Source organism: Solea solea, chromosome 19 (genome assembly GCF_958295425.1).
Source record: "Solea solea chromosome 19, fSolSol10.1, whole genome shotgun sequence".
In the NCBI taxonomy this organism is placed as follows: domain Eukaryota; kingdom Metazoa; phylum Chordata; class Actinopteri; order Pleuronectiformes; family Soleidae; genus Solea; species Solea solea.
In genome coordinates, this window is record NC_081152.1 from 20,915,275 (window position 1) to 20,928,071 (window position 12,797).

The window sequence follows — 12,797 nt, forward strand, 5'->3', positions numbered from 1 at the left end:
AGATAAAGTGCAACAATGTTTTGGCTGATGATGAAAAAGAAATGCGACGTTACTTCTGTTTAAAATGTGGCGACTTGAGTCCAGTGTAGGGCTGCAACAATGAATCGATTAAATCGATAAAAATCGATTACTAAAAGCGTTGGCAACTAATTTAGTTATCGATTCGTTGAGTCGCACGATTAATCCGTCACTCGTAGACGCAGAACTGTTTACAGACGCCGACAGGTTCATGCACGCCCACAGCGAGCCCTGCGTGCGCGTGATTAGTGGAGCGAATAAGCGGTGAAGGAAAGTTATGGAGTGAGCGACAACTTGTATTTTAGACGTGAAACATGGCGGAAGCGGAGAAAACAAAATCTTCTAAAGTGTGGGAACACTTTACAATCCATAAACATAAAAAGTGTGTTAGCTGCAATCTTTGCCAGAGCGAAATGGAGTGGCATGGGAGCACCACGGTGGTGATGCAGCACCTAAAAAGAAAACATGTCGGAGTCATCGTGACGAGGAAGGGAGCTCGACACCATCAGAGCGGCTGTTCTCTGCTGCAGGCAACATAGCTTCTCCAAGAAGAGAGCCAGCCTTAGCCAGGAGCATGGAGACATGCTTACATGTTTGCATTGCAATGCAAAGTTCCTGAATAAACAGTTAAGTGAACAGTGAGTTTGTGTGTGTGTGTGTGTGTGTTAGAGCACCAAGCAAGACCACTTTAATGTCAATGTTAATGTTGAAACAAATGCTGTGGACAGATTGGTAATTTTTCTTTATCATTTATTTATTGTTCTAACAGATCAGGAAACTTTTAAACAACAGAAAACCTTATTTTGTGCACTTTATAAAAAAAGGAGCCTTTTCATTGTTGTAGATATATAAATGTATATGTTTTTTTGTGTTATTGCAGTTATGTTTTGATTTTTCTTTATTCATTTAATATTACTTTTGATAGCTCAAGGACGTTGGAGCAATAACCTGTTGTTTTTATACTTCAGTCTGCACTGTGAATTTGAAATGTTCAGTTTTTGAATAAAGATGCGGCAATTACAAATGTTTTTTTTTTTTTAACCGATTCATCGAAAAAATAATCGCCCGATTAATCGATTATTAAAATAATGGTTAGTTGCAGCCCTAGTCCAGTGCTCCCATAATTGTGTCCGTTGAAGAAACCGTCGTCTTGTGTGGTTTCACAACAAGTGTTCGGAGCCAGACACAACGTGGTGAGTTTCACCAGGAGCTCAGTCATGTCAAAGTATCGCTGGAGGCGGTTCTCGTGCATTCGGGGCTCCTGAAGTGAACTCGCCACAACGTGTACGGTGAATACACAAACTTGAATAGATGTGAAGATTTGGTTCTTGGTGAAAAGAAACGTTTGTCACTTCTGTTTGAAACAGGGAAACTTGCAGCCAGCACAAAGCGACGCTCTGACCTCTCTTACCCGATTGGCTGTGGACGGTTGATGTTGGGTTTTGGCAGCTTCACTGGGATGGCGTAGATGTCTGGATGTTTCTGTGCGATTTCCAGCTGTGAGAAGAAGAAGAAGAAGAAGAAGAAGAAAACACACAACCTAAATATAATGTTTGTTCATTGAGTTAAATGAAATGGTTCGTTAACAAGCTGACAGGTTAACATGAGGACATCACAACTGAGAACTAAACCCTCAAATTTAACTTTCTATGGTGTGGGAACTTACATAAATGACCCTTACTATTAAGGGATTTATTTAATCAAACTTTGACAAAAACATACACACAGGTCTGCACACACTAACCTTAACCACAATCCAAATCTTAGACCTAAACTTAACCAGTTCCTCAGAAAATGAGTTTCTGCCTCATTAGGACCAGGTTCTAGTCTCCATGAGGACGAGTGTTTATGACAGAAGGAAAAAAAGTAGGTAACAAGGTAACAAACACAACATTCTAAATGAGGACACTCACACTAACCCTGAACTATCACAACTTGATGCCAAACATTAACCCTTAACCTTTACCTTAACTAAACTTAACTGTACCTCTTAAACCCACTCTTAATCTGCCTCATGCAAGTCAATTTAAATAAAAACTGAAAATCTGAAAATAAAGTAATATTAAAAGCAGCACTGACTCTTGCGTTCTCCGCCTCCTGCAGCTCCAGGATCCTCTGAGCTCGAGCCAAATGATCCATTTTCTCAAACGCTTTAATCTAAGAGAAAATTACACACGTTCACGTTATTCAAAAATACATGTACTCATGTTCACTTTGTTTAAAAAATAAAATACACGTACACTTCCGAGACTTTAGGGCTGCAACTAACTGTTATTTCTGTTAATCCATCAATCATATTCTCAATTAATCCATAAATTCTTTGGTTGAGAAAAAAAGTCAGAATTCCGAGAAAAGAAAGGAAGGTAATGGGAGAAAAAAAACAAAGTTTTTTTTCACAGAATTCTTACTTTTCTCACCTAACTTTTTTCCCTCGGAATTCTGACTTTTTTTTAATTAAAATTAAGAATTAATAGAAAAAAAAGTCAGAATACAGAGAAAAAAAGTCAAAATACAGAGAAAAGTCAGTTTTGAGAAAAAAAAGTCTGAAAAAAGTAAGAATTCATGAAAAAAAGTCAGCGTTAATCCTCTTCTGTAATTTGGAGCAATGTGGACATGTGATCCTTACAGCACATGGGATTCTTACTGGACATGTGATTCGTACGGGACATGTGATCCTTACAGGACATGTAATTCATACAGGACATGTGATCCTTACAGGACATGTAATTCATACAGGACATGTGATTGGTACAGGACATGTGATTGGTACAGGACATGTGATTCGTACAGGACATGTGATTGGTACAGGACATGTGATTCGTACAGGACATGTGATTCGTACAGGACATGTGATTCGTAGAGTTAGTGACGATCAAATGAGTACAATAACATAATGAAAAATGATGAGTCAGCACTTTTATGAAGGAGACGATAAGTGATGATGGATTTTAAAAATGACGAATCATGAGATTTAACACAGTTTTACCTGGTCGCCTTTTTTCTTTTTTCACATTAGAAAGCAATCAAAGTCAAAAACAGAGGAAAACAAAATAAAAGCTTTTTTAATTTTTTTAAAACAGGAAGATTTGACAGAAGAAGTCTAAATAAAATAAATATATATAAATTCTGACCTTGCCCAGGAAGGACTTGCTGGCCGGGTCTTCCTCCTGACCCGGACTCCTCTGCTCCTCTGTGGGGGGGTTTGCTGTGCGGGTGAGGGTGGGCTTCAGGGCCACAGGGGGTGGAAGTGGATGTGGAAGTGGTCTATTTCCACCTGCAGGGTCACTGCTGACGACGCTGCCGGTGTGAGAGTCGTAGCTGCGCGTTGAGTCGGTCCGAGTCTGAGTCCGAACCTGTCGGGGGAGAAGACCGGTCAGAATGTTCTGCTACATTCTTGTTTTTGTGTGTATGAGGCGAGAATGAAGGGATAAGGAGGAGGAGGAGGTAGAAGAGGTGGAGGAAGAGGGAGGTTCTCACCTTTGGGGGTTCAGGGACAAAAGCAGGGGGAGGACTGGGCTCTCTGGTCAACACCTCTCTGCTCCCTGATTTCCTCATACGAGCCCGAGGTTCAGGGTGAGACTTCTACACACACACACACACACACATGGGGAAGGTCAGACAACACACACACACACACACACACACACACACACACACACACACACCTAACCCCACAATGATTGACAGGTGTAAACCAGTCTCACCTCGTCCGGCAGCACCGGCTCAGACGAGCGACCGATGGCCGACACGGGCTGCGGCTCGTCCATGGGCTCGTCCAGCTCGTTGTCGGTGTAAGCCCCGCCCTCGTCAGCGGTGTCCTCGTAGTCGCTGGCGAGGCGGCTGTCCATGCTCAGGTAGTCGGCGCTCAGCGCGGACAGGTAGGACATGCGGTCATCGTGGAGATCCAGGTCCTCCTCCGTGCCGTCCAGCTGAGGAGACACAAGTCACGTTTAACCCTCTGATGACCTACAATTCAGAATCTCAGAATTCTGACTTTTTCTTAGAATTCTGACTTTTTTCCCTCAGAATTCAGACTTTTCATAAAAAGGAGCAATTGCAGAGGAGCAGAGGAGCTGAAGAGCCACATGCGGCTCTAGAGCGGCAGGTTGCAGACCCCTGGGCCAGGAGTAGGTAAAAACACTCACCTTGCCCTCACACACCCACACCGCTCGGTCCTGCTGCTCCTGAATGGTGTCTTTCACGCTGCCGTACCACGCATCGTTGGCCGAGTTCAGGTCGATGGTCGCTGCACGAGAACAAACACAAACAGATGAAAAAGGGAAAAGAGTTTGTTAAAAAAGTGTGGGACCAAGAGTTGAGCCTTGAGGAACACCACGACTCAAAATACAGCTTTTAAATGAATCAGATATCAGATATATATATATAATCTAGTCTACGTTCAGTAGATTAATCCCCTCAGACTAAATCATACCGGTGAAGAGGTGTGAGCAGGTCTTCCTCAGTCGGACCGCCTGCTCATACAGTTTGCGCGCGCTGCGGTTGGACCCGGGTAAGATGCGGTTCCTCATGGTCTTGACTCCCTGCTTGGAGTCCGGGTTGAGAAAAACAACGATGGGATACCACTGCGTGTAGTTCAGCGTGTCCACGGCTTTGGGCGTCACGTCCAGGAGAGCGTGGAGGTCCTAGAGAAACAGCAGACGAGGTCAAAGGTTTATTAAAAGCAATGTAGACTTTTCTTTGATTTGCTCCTCCCACTCTGTACCTGTTCGATGATTTGTCGAATGGTGTTGAGTCTCACGACTCCAGAGGATTTGTCAGTTCCGGCATCTTTAGGCTCCGTTTCTGAAAACGTAGAAATCAGGATTAAAAAAACCTTGATTTTATTTAAATTTATAAAACAAAACTGACGATGTTGAGAAAACTCACTGGCGATGACGAACTTGTGCGGCATGTCGTTGGCCAGTTTTTCATTGACGGCGTCAGAAATGGGTCCAAATATCACCACGGGCCTCTTGAATCCAGCTGAAAAACACGACAAGTAAATAAAATATGAGGAAATACAAACATTTAGGGCTGCAAACATTAAACCATGACTAAAATTATCTTCAACTCTTGATCTCCAGATTCAGGTATATTGCCTTGTAAAGCTTTCACTAAAATTTGGTCTTTGGTACAAAAGAAAACAAGAGCAAAAACAGTGAATAAAGACTAGAGTGCCATTATATACAATATAGATAATATGGATATAAAATAAAAATAAAATTTTCAGCTTCTTAAATGTGAATATATTCTGGTTTGTTTGCTCCAAATAACAAAACATATTAAAAAAATTAATAATTTGGGTTTATGGAGAAAACAAAACATTTTAGAATATCATTATTTTAAGGTTTTGGAAACACAGATCAAGATTTTCTGAAATTTTTTGGACCAAACTAGTCGTTAATTGCTAGTTGCAGCTCTACAAACGTTAAAAGTTGTAGAAAATGGGGCAGTCAAACTAATCCTGGACAGAGATTAATATTCCTAAATTTCACACACAACACTTTTAAATGTCCCAGAATCCTCTAAAAGTGAATATTACAGGTTAACAAGAAGAAGGAAAACTGAACATTACCTTCACGCAACACCACTCTCTCGTATGCAGGAAAGCGTGTGGCCACCGGGGCGGCGCTCAGGTCCTCACGGCTCTTGCGCAGGTCCTTCTTCTTCGCTGCCCTTTGACCCCTCAGCCTCCAGAAGTCTCCTCTGTCGTTGCCCGACGCCGCCCGAGCAGCGTTCTGGACGTTGGACATTTGCTCGGCTCTGTAAGAAAAAACAAATAAACAAATATATCGGCATTAATATCGTTATCAGCCGATATTCGTCATTTTCTAACATATCGGCATCGGTCCGATGAGTAAAACTGCGCCGATTTTAACAAGCGATGTTTATACCCGTCTAGTTGCTGTTTGTGTATGTGTGTCGGGAGGGGGAGGCCCCGACGGTGTCAGTGACGCAAGCGCAGCACAAGACTGTGGTGTGTTGAACTAAAGAGGAGAGAAAATGTCAGCGGTGTGGGCGTTTTTTCACGGTGTCGATAGAAGATACGCCCAAAGCAGCATGCAACACTTGCAAAGTCAAGGTAACGCGAGGAGTAGGGGTGGGCGGTATACCGGTGTCATAGTCAGCACCGGTGTGACATTGCGCCATGATATGGATTTTGCAATACCGTCAATACCGTGATAAATCAATTGAGCGCCAATAATCTCCTAATTCTAAATAATAATGCATTACATTTTCTTCAAACGTTCAGTTGTCTGAATATCTGTCCTTATATACTGTATATCTTGTTGCAAATAAAAAAGTAAAACATATTCGGTGGTAAAAGGGGAGTGGCCATTAAATTAGCTTAACGAGCACTTGCCAGAGCTGTACACGGAGGTACGGGACAGAGTAATGAACGAAATTCGCCACCTTGACGCCTACTCGGCCACTTCTGATTTATGGTCCAGCCGGACTACTGAGCCATACATTAGCCTCACCATCCACTTCATTGACAATGACTGGAAGTTGCGCAGCAGATGCCTCCAGACCGCCTTCTTCCCCGAAGATGAAGCGCGTCTGATATGCATGACAACTGACAGCGGTGCAAACATGGTGCGCGCTCTGGAAATTAATAAATATACGAGACTCGCATGTTTTGGACACAGACTGCACAACGCTATTGGTAAGTTACACTATGTAAACCTAACATTTCATATTCAGAAAATTTGTCAAGTCCTTTTCTGTTTGTATTAAAAAAAGAAAACAAAAACAAATTTAAGGCCACCACATTAGTATTGTATTGTTCGTATTGTTTAGCCGTGATTCCTCTGGGGACCGGATCAGAAAGGAAAAAAAACTACAAATATCAGATTAGAATATTATTAAAAAATATGTACTCCTCCCAAAACCTACCAAAAAAAGTAATACCGTGATATTATACCGTCACCGTTCAAAAGATGAAAAATACCGTGATATTAATTTTAGGTCATATCGCCCACCCCTAGCGAGGAGGACGCCGCGTCAAGTCATTCAATGCCACGAATTTGATTATGTCATTTGAAAAACCGCCACCCAGAAGTACACAAACAATGGCAGGAAGCTAACACTGCTAAGTAAGTGTGTTGAGGGAGTTAAACTGTACTTTAATTTAGTTACACTACAAGTGGTAAAGGTTTCTAAAAACCTTTACTTGTAGTTGGTTACTTGTGATTTATGGTAGCCCTGCAACCTTGTTATTTGCATGATTTTGCACTACTAGAGTACATATATATATTTATGTATATATACATACATAGATACATTTATTACAATCTAGATTAAAGGACATCTTTTGGATTGTCCATGTTTGGTTGTCTCTGAATTTTCCACGATGGCACAGACAACCTTCAAACTGTAGAGGGCAGCATCACACGTCTGTGTTCAGCCTGCTGGAAATTTGTAGTAGTGGTAGTTATAGTATGGTAGTAGTAGCGGTAGTAGTAGCTGTGTTCTGCCTGCTGGAAAAGTATTATCATTAGAAGAAAAAGAAGCATTTGTTGGCAGAGATAATCCTAATCTAAAAGTAATTCTAATCCTAAAACCTGCAACAGCCGCGTGTCCAAAACAGAGGACACTGCTCGTCACACACACACACACACACACACACACACACACACACACACACACACACAGGAACACACAGGAACACACTGACCTGCTCTTGTTGGGGATGATTCCTTTCTCTAACAGCTGGTTGTCTTTGCCCGTGCGGATCGCGAGCCAGTTTCCCAGTTTGCCGTCGTACAGCGTGTCCGTCACTTTGAAGATCTCTCCTCTGGAGAAGGGAAGACTCTGCGGCGCCTCCTTGTCGTACTCAAAGTGGGTCCTGATGTAGAAGGAGTCGCCTCTGCCTGACTCGAGGATGTCCTCGTACACTGAGGACGCGAAAGGACAAACAAACTAAAGACTTGTAAAGACAGTGTTGCCAGATGTGGTGTGTGTTCCAGGAGAGACGGAAAAATGCCAGATTATCACTTTTAACTGGGATTATAAATCAGTTAAACCTTTATACACAACATTAATAATTATATCTCATGTACACTGCAAAAAAAACATCCATAAATTCAGTGATAAATGACTGAAAAAAAAGCTTCTCTTTCTCTGACTGCAGAACCTCTTTGAAAAATCAACAATTTTTAAAAGAAACTTCAATCTACATGTAATTAATTAACAGATAAATATAAAATCAGTGGCACACAGCTGTCAGACACAGCTCAGAGTGAATTTGGCTTGTTTCATTTTCCAAAATGTGATTGTTCTGATTGTTCCACGTTTGTGTCGGTGTCACCAATGTTGTTGTTTTTTTTTAAAATCGTCGATATAACAATTACAACAACCCTCTTTACATCAATCCACTATGAGAGACGATCATGTACCTTCAGGTTTACTCTGAACCAGAATGGTTACATCCTCTCCCTTGGGGATCTCCAGGAGGTAGAGGACGGCGTCCTCGCGCACCATGCCTCTGAAATCTGTGCCGTTCACCTGGAAAACACAAACAAAACAGGGATACAGTGACACAGGACACAGCAGAGGACAACGCTCCACCCCTTTGACTAGTCTTGAGTGTTAGTCACCTTCATGATCTGATCTCCTGTGTGCAGACCCTCCTGCTCCGCGGCGCTGTCCTCCTGAACGCCGGCGATGAAGATGCCGACATCGTTTCCTCCGGCCAGCCTCAGACCTACGCTGTCGCCTTTCTGGAAATGCACCATGATTGTGTTCGGTCTGAACGACAAAAACACATTAATATACAATATAAGAGAGAGTTCTTTGACGATGTGTTAAGTTGAGTGAATGCTGACCCGTAAACGTCCTGGTCTTCTACGCTCGGCTTCACCGGCACCTTAGAAGGAGCGTAGAACTTAGAGGCTGCGGTGACGACAGCTGCTGCGACACAAGTTAGATTTTGTTAATAAAAGTTTTATTTTCTAGTTTCTGTGATTTTTCAGCTTCTTAAATATAATAAAATAAAATAATATAATAAACCAAGACTTGTTTTACCTGGTGGCGTCTGTGGTGGTGGCTCCTCCCTCTCTGCCGGCACAGGGGGCGGGTCTTCGACGGCTCTGTCGGGCGCTCTGAACGGCGTCGGCATGGCGCCCATCTTTGCCAGCCGGCTGGGTGGATCATCCCTGTGACAAGATCACAAATGTGAAGACTTTAAGGCGCAATACTCTATTTATTTTATTAATTTAAGTCATTTCTGATTCATGTCAGTCAAATTACACTGTTTTTAGTTTATTAAGCCTATTATTTCATCCCAGTTTGATTGTTTATGTTAATTTCTCTGTTTTAATGTTTAAATATCGTTAACTTTTGCTGTAAAGTGATAATAAAGGCTTTAAATTCACCTCAAATTTATTTTTAACTCTAAAAATTAATTATCACCACTGCACTGGATTATTATATCTTTTTTAATGGAATGCGATGGATCGTTTAAGCTTGATGAAGCATAAATCATCATAATCCTGCTTTATCCTGAATTTTCCTGCTGTTTCTAACGACTATTATTTAATTAAAATAATGTATTTTTATTTAAATATCACACTCAAGTAGATCTTAAACAAACCCAACATCTCTACCCGGAACACACGACATCTGGAAAACACTGCTCATGAAACCAGAATAATAAGCGATATAATGATAAAAGAATAATAAAAGACCTTACCTGGATTTTTCCCTGAGCTTCTCGTTGGACGAGTGTGACGAGAGGTCAGAGTGGTGACCTCGCCTGTCGTCCTGCGGTGAGTAGGAGCGGTACGACTCGATCTCTGAGATATCTACAACAACAAAACAGCAATGAAAACATCGTAACTGCTCTTTAACAATAAAACACTGACTCCTTCACTGACGAGATAACTGGATTTATCAGATAAAATTTCACTTATTTTACATTTTGAAATGTCAAATGGGATAAAATAGTAAAAAAAACAGTACATTTAAAATGGTGCAATTTGTTTTGAGGACGTTTTAACGTATAATCTGGACACAAAAACTAATTCACCTTGATTTTTAATATTTTTTAATTACATAACCCAGTTTTTACATGATTCAAGTTGCCTTACGGGGAGAATTAACCGAGGTCAGGTCATCACTGCTCCGTTTATTGTGTATATTTCAAGCCTTGTGAGTCTCAAAATAAGTCACTTCAGGTGATTTCACTCCTGACAAATCTGAAAATCCACGTTTACGCTTAAATCAGTCGTCCATATTTTCTTTAGGGAGGAAGAAGGATCCAGGAATCCACAGAATAAAACCCTGTCATATCCAACAGCTGTAATATAATGAGGGATTAGATCACCCCGGCCTCAGGCGCACACACACACACACACACACACAAGGTGGTGGTGGTGGGAGGGGGATGGGGGGCGGAGTGTAAGTGGGTCACAAGTCTTCTGGCGATGACAATCCACTCACCCCATACACGTCTAAAAACTGGTTCCAACCAATCACAGCAGGACCCTGGAGTCATGTGACATTAAAAGCAGGTATAAAGCGGCGAGGGTGGTGAAGGTGGAGGAACACGAGCACAATCTCTGCTCATTTCGGACTAATATTTGAACCAAATTGAATGAAACACCGTTTTACGGACATTCAGTCATTTTACACCTTTTAAAAATGAGCCATAATTCTCCCGCTGTGTCACAAATATCCTCCGACTCAGCTAAAAATGCTGTTGCTGGCTCTAAATTTACATTTTTACACTCGTTTTTTTGGACTTTATCGTCTCATTCCCCCACTTTGAACACAACAAATTAAAATAAAACTAAAAACTGATGCGTGTCTGTCAGTAAAACCTTTATTTCATGAAAGGATAATGAACAAATACAGCCACAGCAACACCCTCCACCACCAACACAACACATTCTGCCTAAATATGTATATGTGTATATATATATATACATAAATAAATGCTGTATGTATATATATATGTATCTGTATATGTGGATGATGGCCAGTGGGGCGGGGTTTGTCTCTACACTGGAAAGGACCTGCTGCCGTTCAGCGGCGACTGTCTCTCACCGTCGAGCTCGGAGTCGCTGTCGACCATGGGCGGCACACGGATCAGCACCTGCTGCTTGTCCCTCTGCACCACCAGCTGCAGCCTCCCGCGCGACTTCTCGATCAGCTTCCCGGCGTCGCTCAGGGACAGGTTCTCCGTCACCGTGCCGTTAATCTGACGCAGGAGACAACGTGAGACACTTGACACAATCTAACAAAATAAAGCTCTGTGAAACTATTGGGGGTGTGAGTTTGTGTCTCACGTCTGTTCAGTTTCCCACATCAACGTCAGGTTTGAAAACCTTTAACTGTTTAACCACGTGTTTCTGTAGATTAACAGTTGGAAGGGTGTTAATTTTTCCAATATTTGATCATAAAAAGGTTGATAAATGAAATCAGCGTGTACACAGTTAGGGCTGTAGCTCAGTGACATAGGTGCTGTTTCCCCAAACCATAAAATAATGTTTCCTAATCTCCTAATTTTGTCCACAAAAGATTTCTTTGTTATGTGGAGCAAAGAGAAAACAGAATATTCACATTTAAATGACTACAAAACCCCAAAAACACTAAAACTGATTAATTTATCATTTTGTCATCCTACGTCGGGGTTTGGGAGTTTGTTCCGACTTTCCCAAAAACAAATCCAACTTGAGGGGACGTTCCGGTTGAAGGGAATTCCGACTTTGTGAGGAAAACAACTCTTTCTTTAACTGTTGCCAAACAATTAGAATATGTAAAAAGTTTCTCTGTCACCGTGCCGTTAATCTGAGAGAACCAGGAGACGACGTGAGACCAGTCTGGAAAATTAGATGATCAATCACATAAAGGAGTTTATATCTATGTCTGTTCAGTTTCAGCTATCAGTGAATTAGCCTAGAGAAAAACGTTTCATTTAACCATGAATTTACATAGATTAACAGTCGGGATGGGTATGAATTTTCCAATATTTGATCAATTAAATTGGCCATTTTCTTGATTAATTGTCAGAAAATATTGAACGGTGTTTCCTGCAAACATGGAAATGATGAAAAACTCAAATATCTTTTTTTTTTGTCCACAATCCAAAAACTATTCAGTTTTGCTTATTCCAGGGCTCCCACGTCTTGGTTAACATACATTTCAAGGCCTTTTCAAGGACTTTCCAGGACAAAATCTGCCGACACAGCTCAAGATGGGAGGGCGTCATCTTTTATTGATTTGCAGCTCGCTCAGGACAAGTGAGTCCTCAGGAACTTAGTCAAAGTCAGTCTTTGTTGAGACAGAGATCTTGGAATTTTCATTTCCCAGATATCACTTCAGCATTTCTTCTCTCTTGTTTTAACTTTACTCACGTCAACAAGGAGGAGAGAGAGAGACAGTGTACGGAGACAGAGGACGATGCATATGCACTGTTTTTCAGAACATCTCTAGCCTTACATGGAATTCAATGAAATCAATCAACATTTAAAATAAAGGGGGTGGGGCCAAGACTTCCTTTAAGGCGGGAAAACGGATGGAAGAACAACCGGAAAACCAAAAGTAGTAGTTTTGTTTGAGCTACAGGAGCATTTAAGAAACCTGAAATCATAGTGGTCATGCTGACGCTACCTTGAGTATGATGTCTCCTTCCTGCAGGTTCCCATCTCTGTAGGCGAGTCCAGTGCTGGTCATCTCCTTGATGAAGAGCTGACTGCCCAGACGAAGACCGTACTCTGGGGAAAAAAGATTTTAAAATGAGTGAGTCAAAGGTTTGTGAAATGATTCCCATCTCT

General features: G+C 41.6%; 1 protein-coding gene across 4 annotated transcripts in view; it reads right to left on the reverse strand.

Annotated features, from left to right (window-relative positions):
- The window catches only part of tjp2a (tight junction protein 2a (zona occludens 2)), a 28,648-nt gene that overhangs the window by 2,100 nt on the left and 13,751 nt on the right, over positions 1 to 12,797 (reverse strand). For 3 of the 4 annotated variants that reach the window (XM_058617811.1, XM_058617810.1, XM_058617808.1), the window contains 18 exons: positions 12,634 to 12,737; positions 11,068 to 11,221; positions 9,713 to 9,824; positions 9,046 to 9,176; positions 8,847 to 8,931; positions 8,619 to 8,769; positions 8,418 to 8,526; positions 7,697 to 7,916; positions 5,594 to 5,781; positions 4,906 to 5,001; positions 4,742 to 4,821; positions 4,451 to 4,661; positions 4,164 to 4,264; positions 3,723 to 3,947; positions 3,496 to 3,600; positions 3,150 to 3,371; positions 2,098 to 2,175; positions 1,430 to 1,515 (listed from right to left, as the gene is read on the reverse strand). In XM_058617811.1, coding sequence (XP_058473794.1) covers positions 1,430 to 1,515; positions 2,098 to 2,175; positions 3,150 to 3,371; positions 3,496 to 3,600; positions 3,723 to 3,947; positions 4,164 to 4,264; positions 4,451 to 4,661; positions 4,742 to 4,821; positions 4,906 to 5,001; positions 5,594 to 5,781; positions 7,697 to 7,916; positions 8,418 to 8,526; positions 8,619 to 8,769; positions 8,847 to 8,931; positions 9,046 to 9,176; positions 9,713 to 9,824; positions 11,068 to 11,221; positions 12,634 to 12,737 — 2,458 coding nt within the window. The remainder of the gene's footprint in view (positions 1 to 1,429; positions 1,516 to 2,097; positions 2,176 to 3,149; positions 3,372 to 3,495; positions 3,601 to 3,722; positions 3,948 to 4,163; positions 4,265 to 4,450; positions 4,662 to 4,741; positions 4,822 to 4,905; positions 5,002 to 5,593; positions 5,782 to 7,696; positions 7,917 to 8,417; positions 8,527 to 8,618; positions 8,770 to 8,846; positions 8,932 to 9,045; positions 9,177 to 9,712; positions 9,825 to 11,067; positions 11,222 to 12,633; positions 12,738 to 12,797) is intronic. The other variant, XM_058617809.1, reaches the window with a different exon arrangement.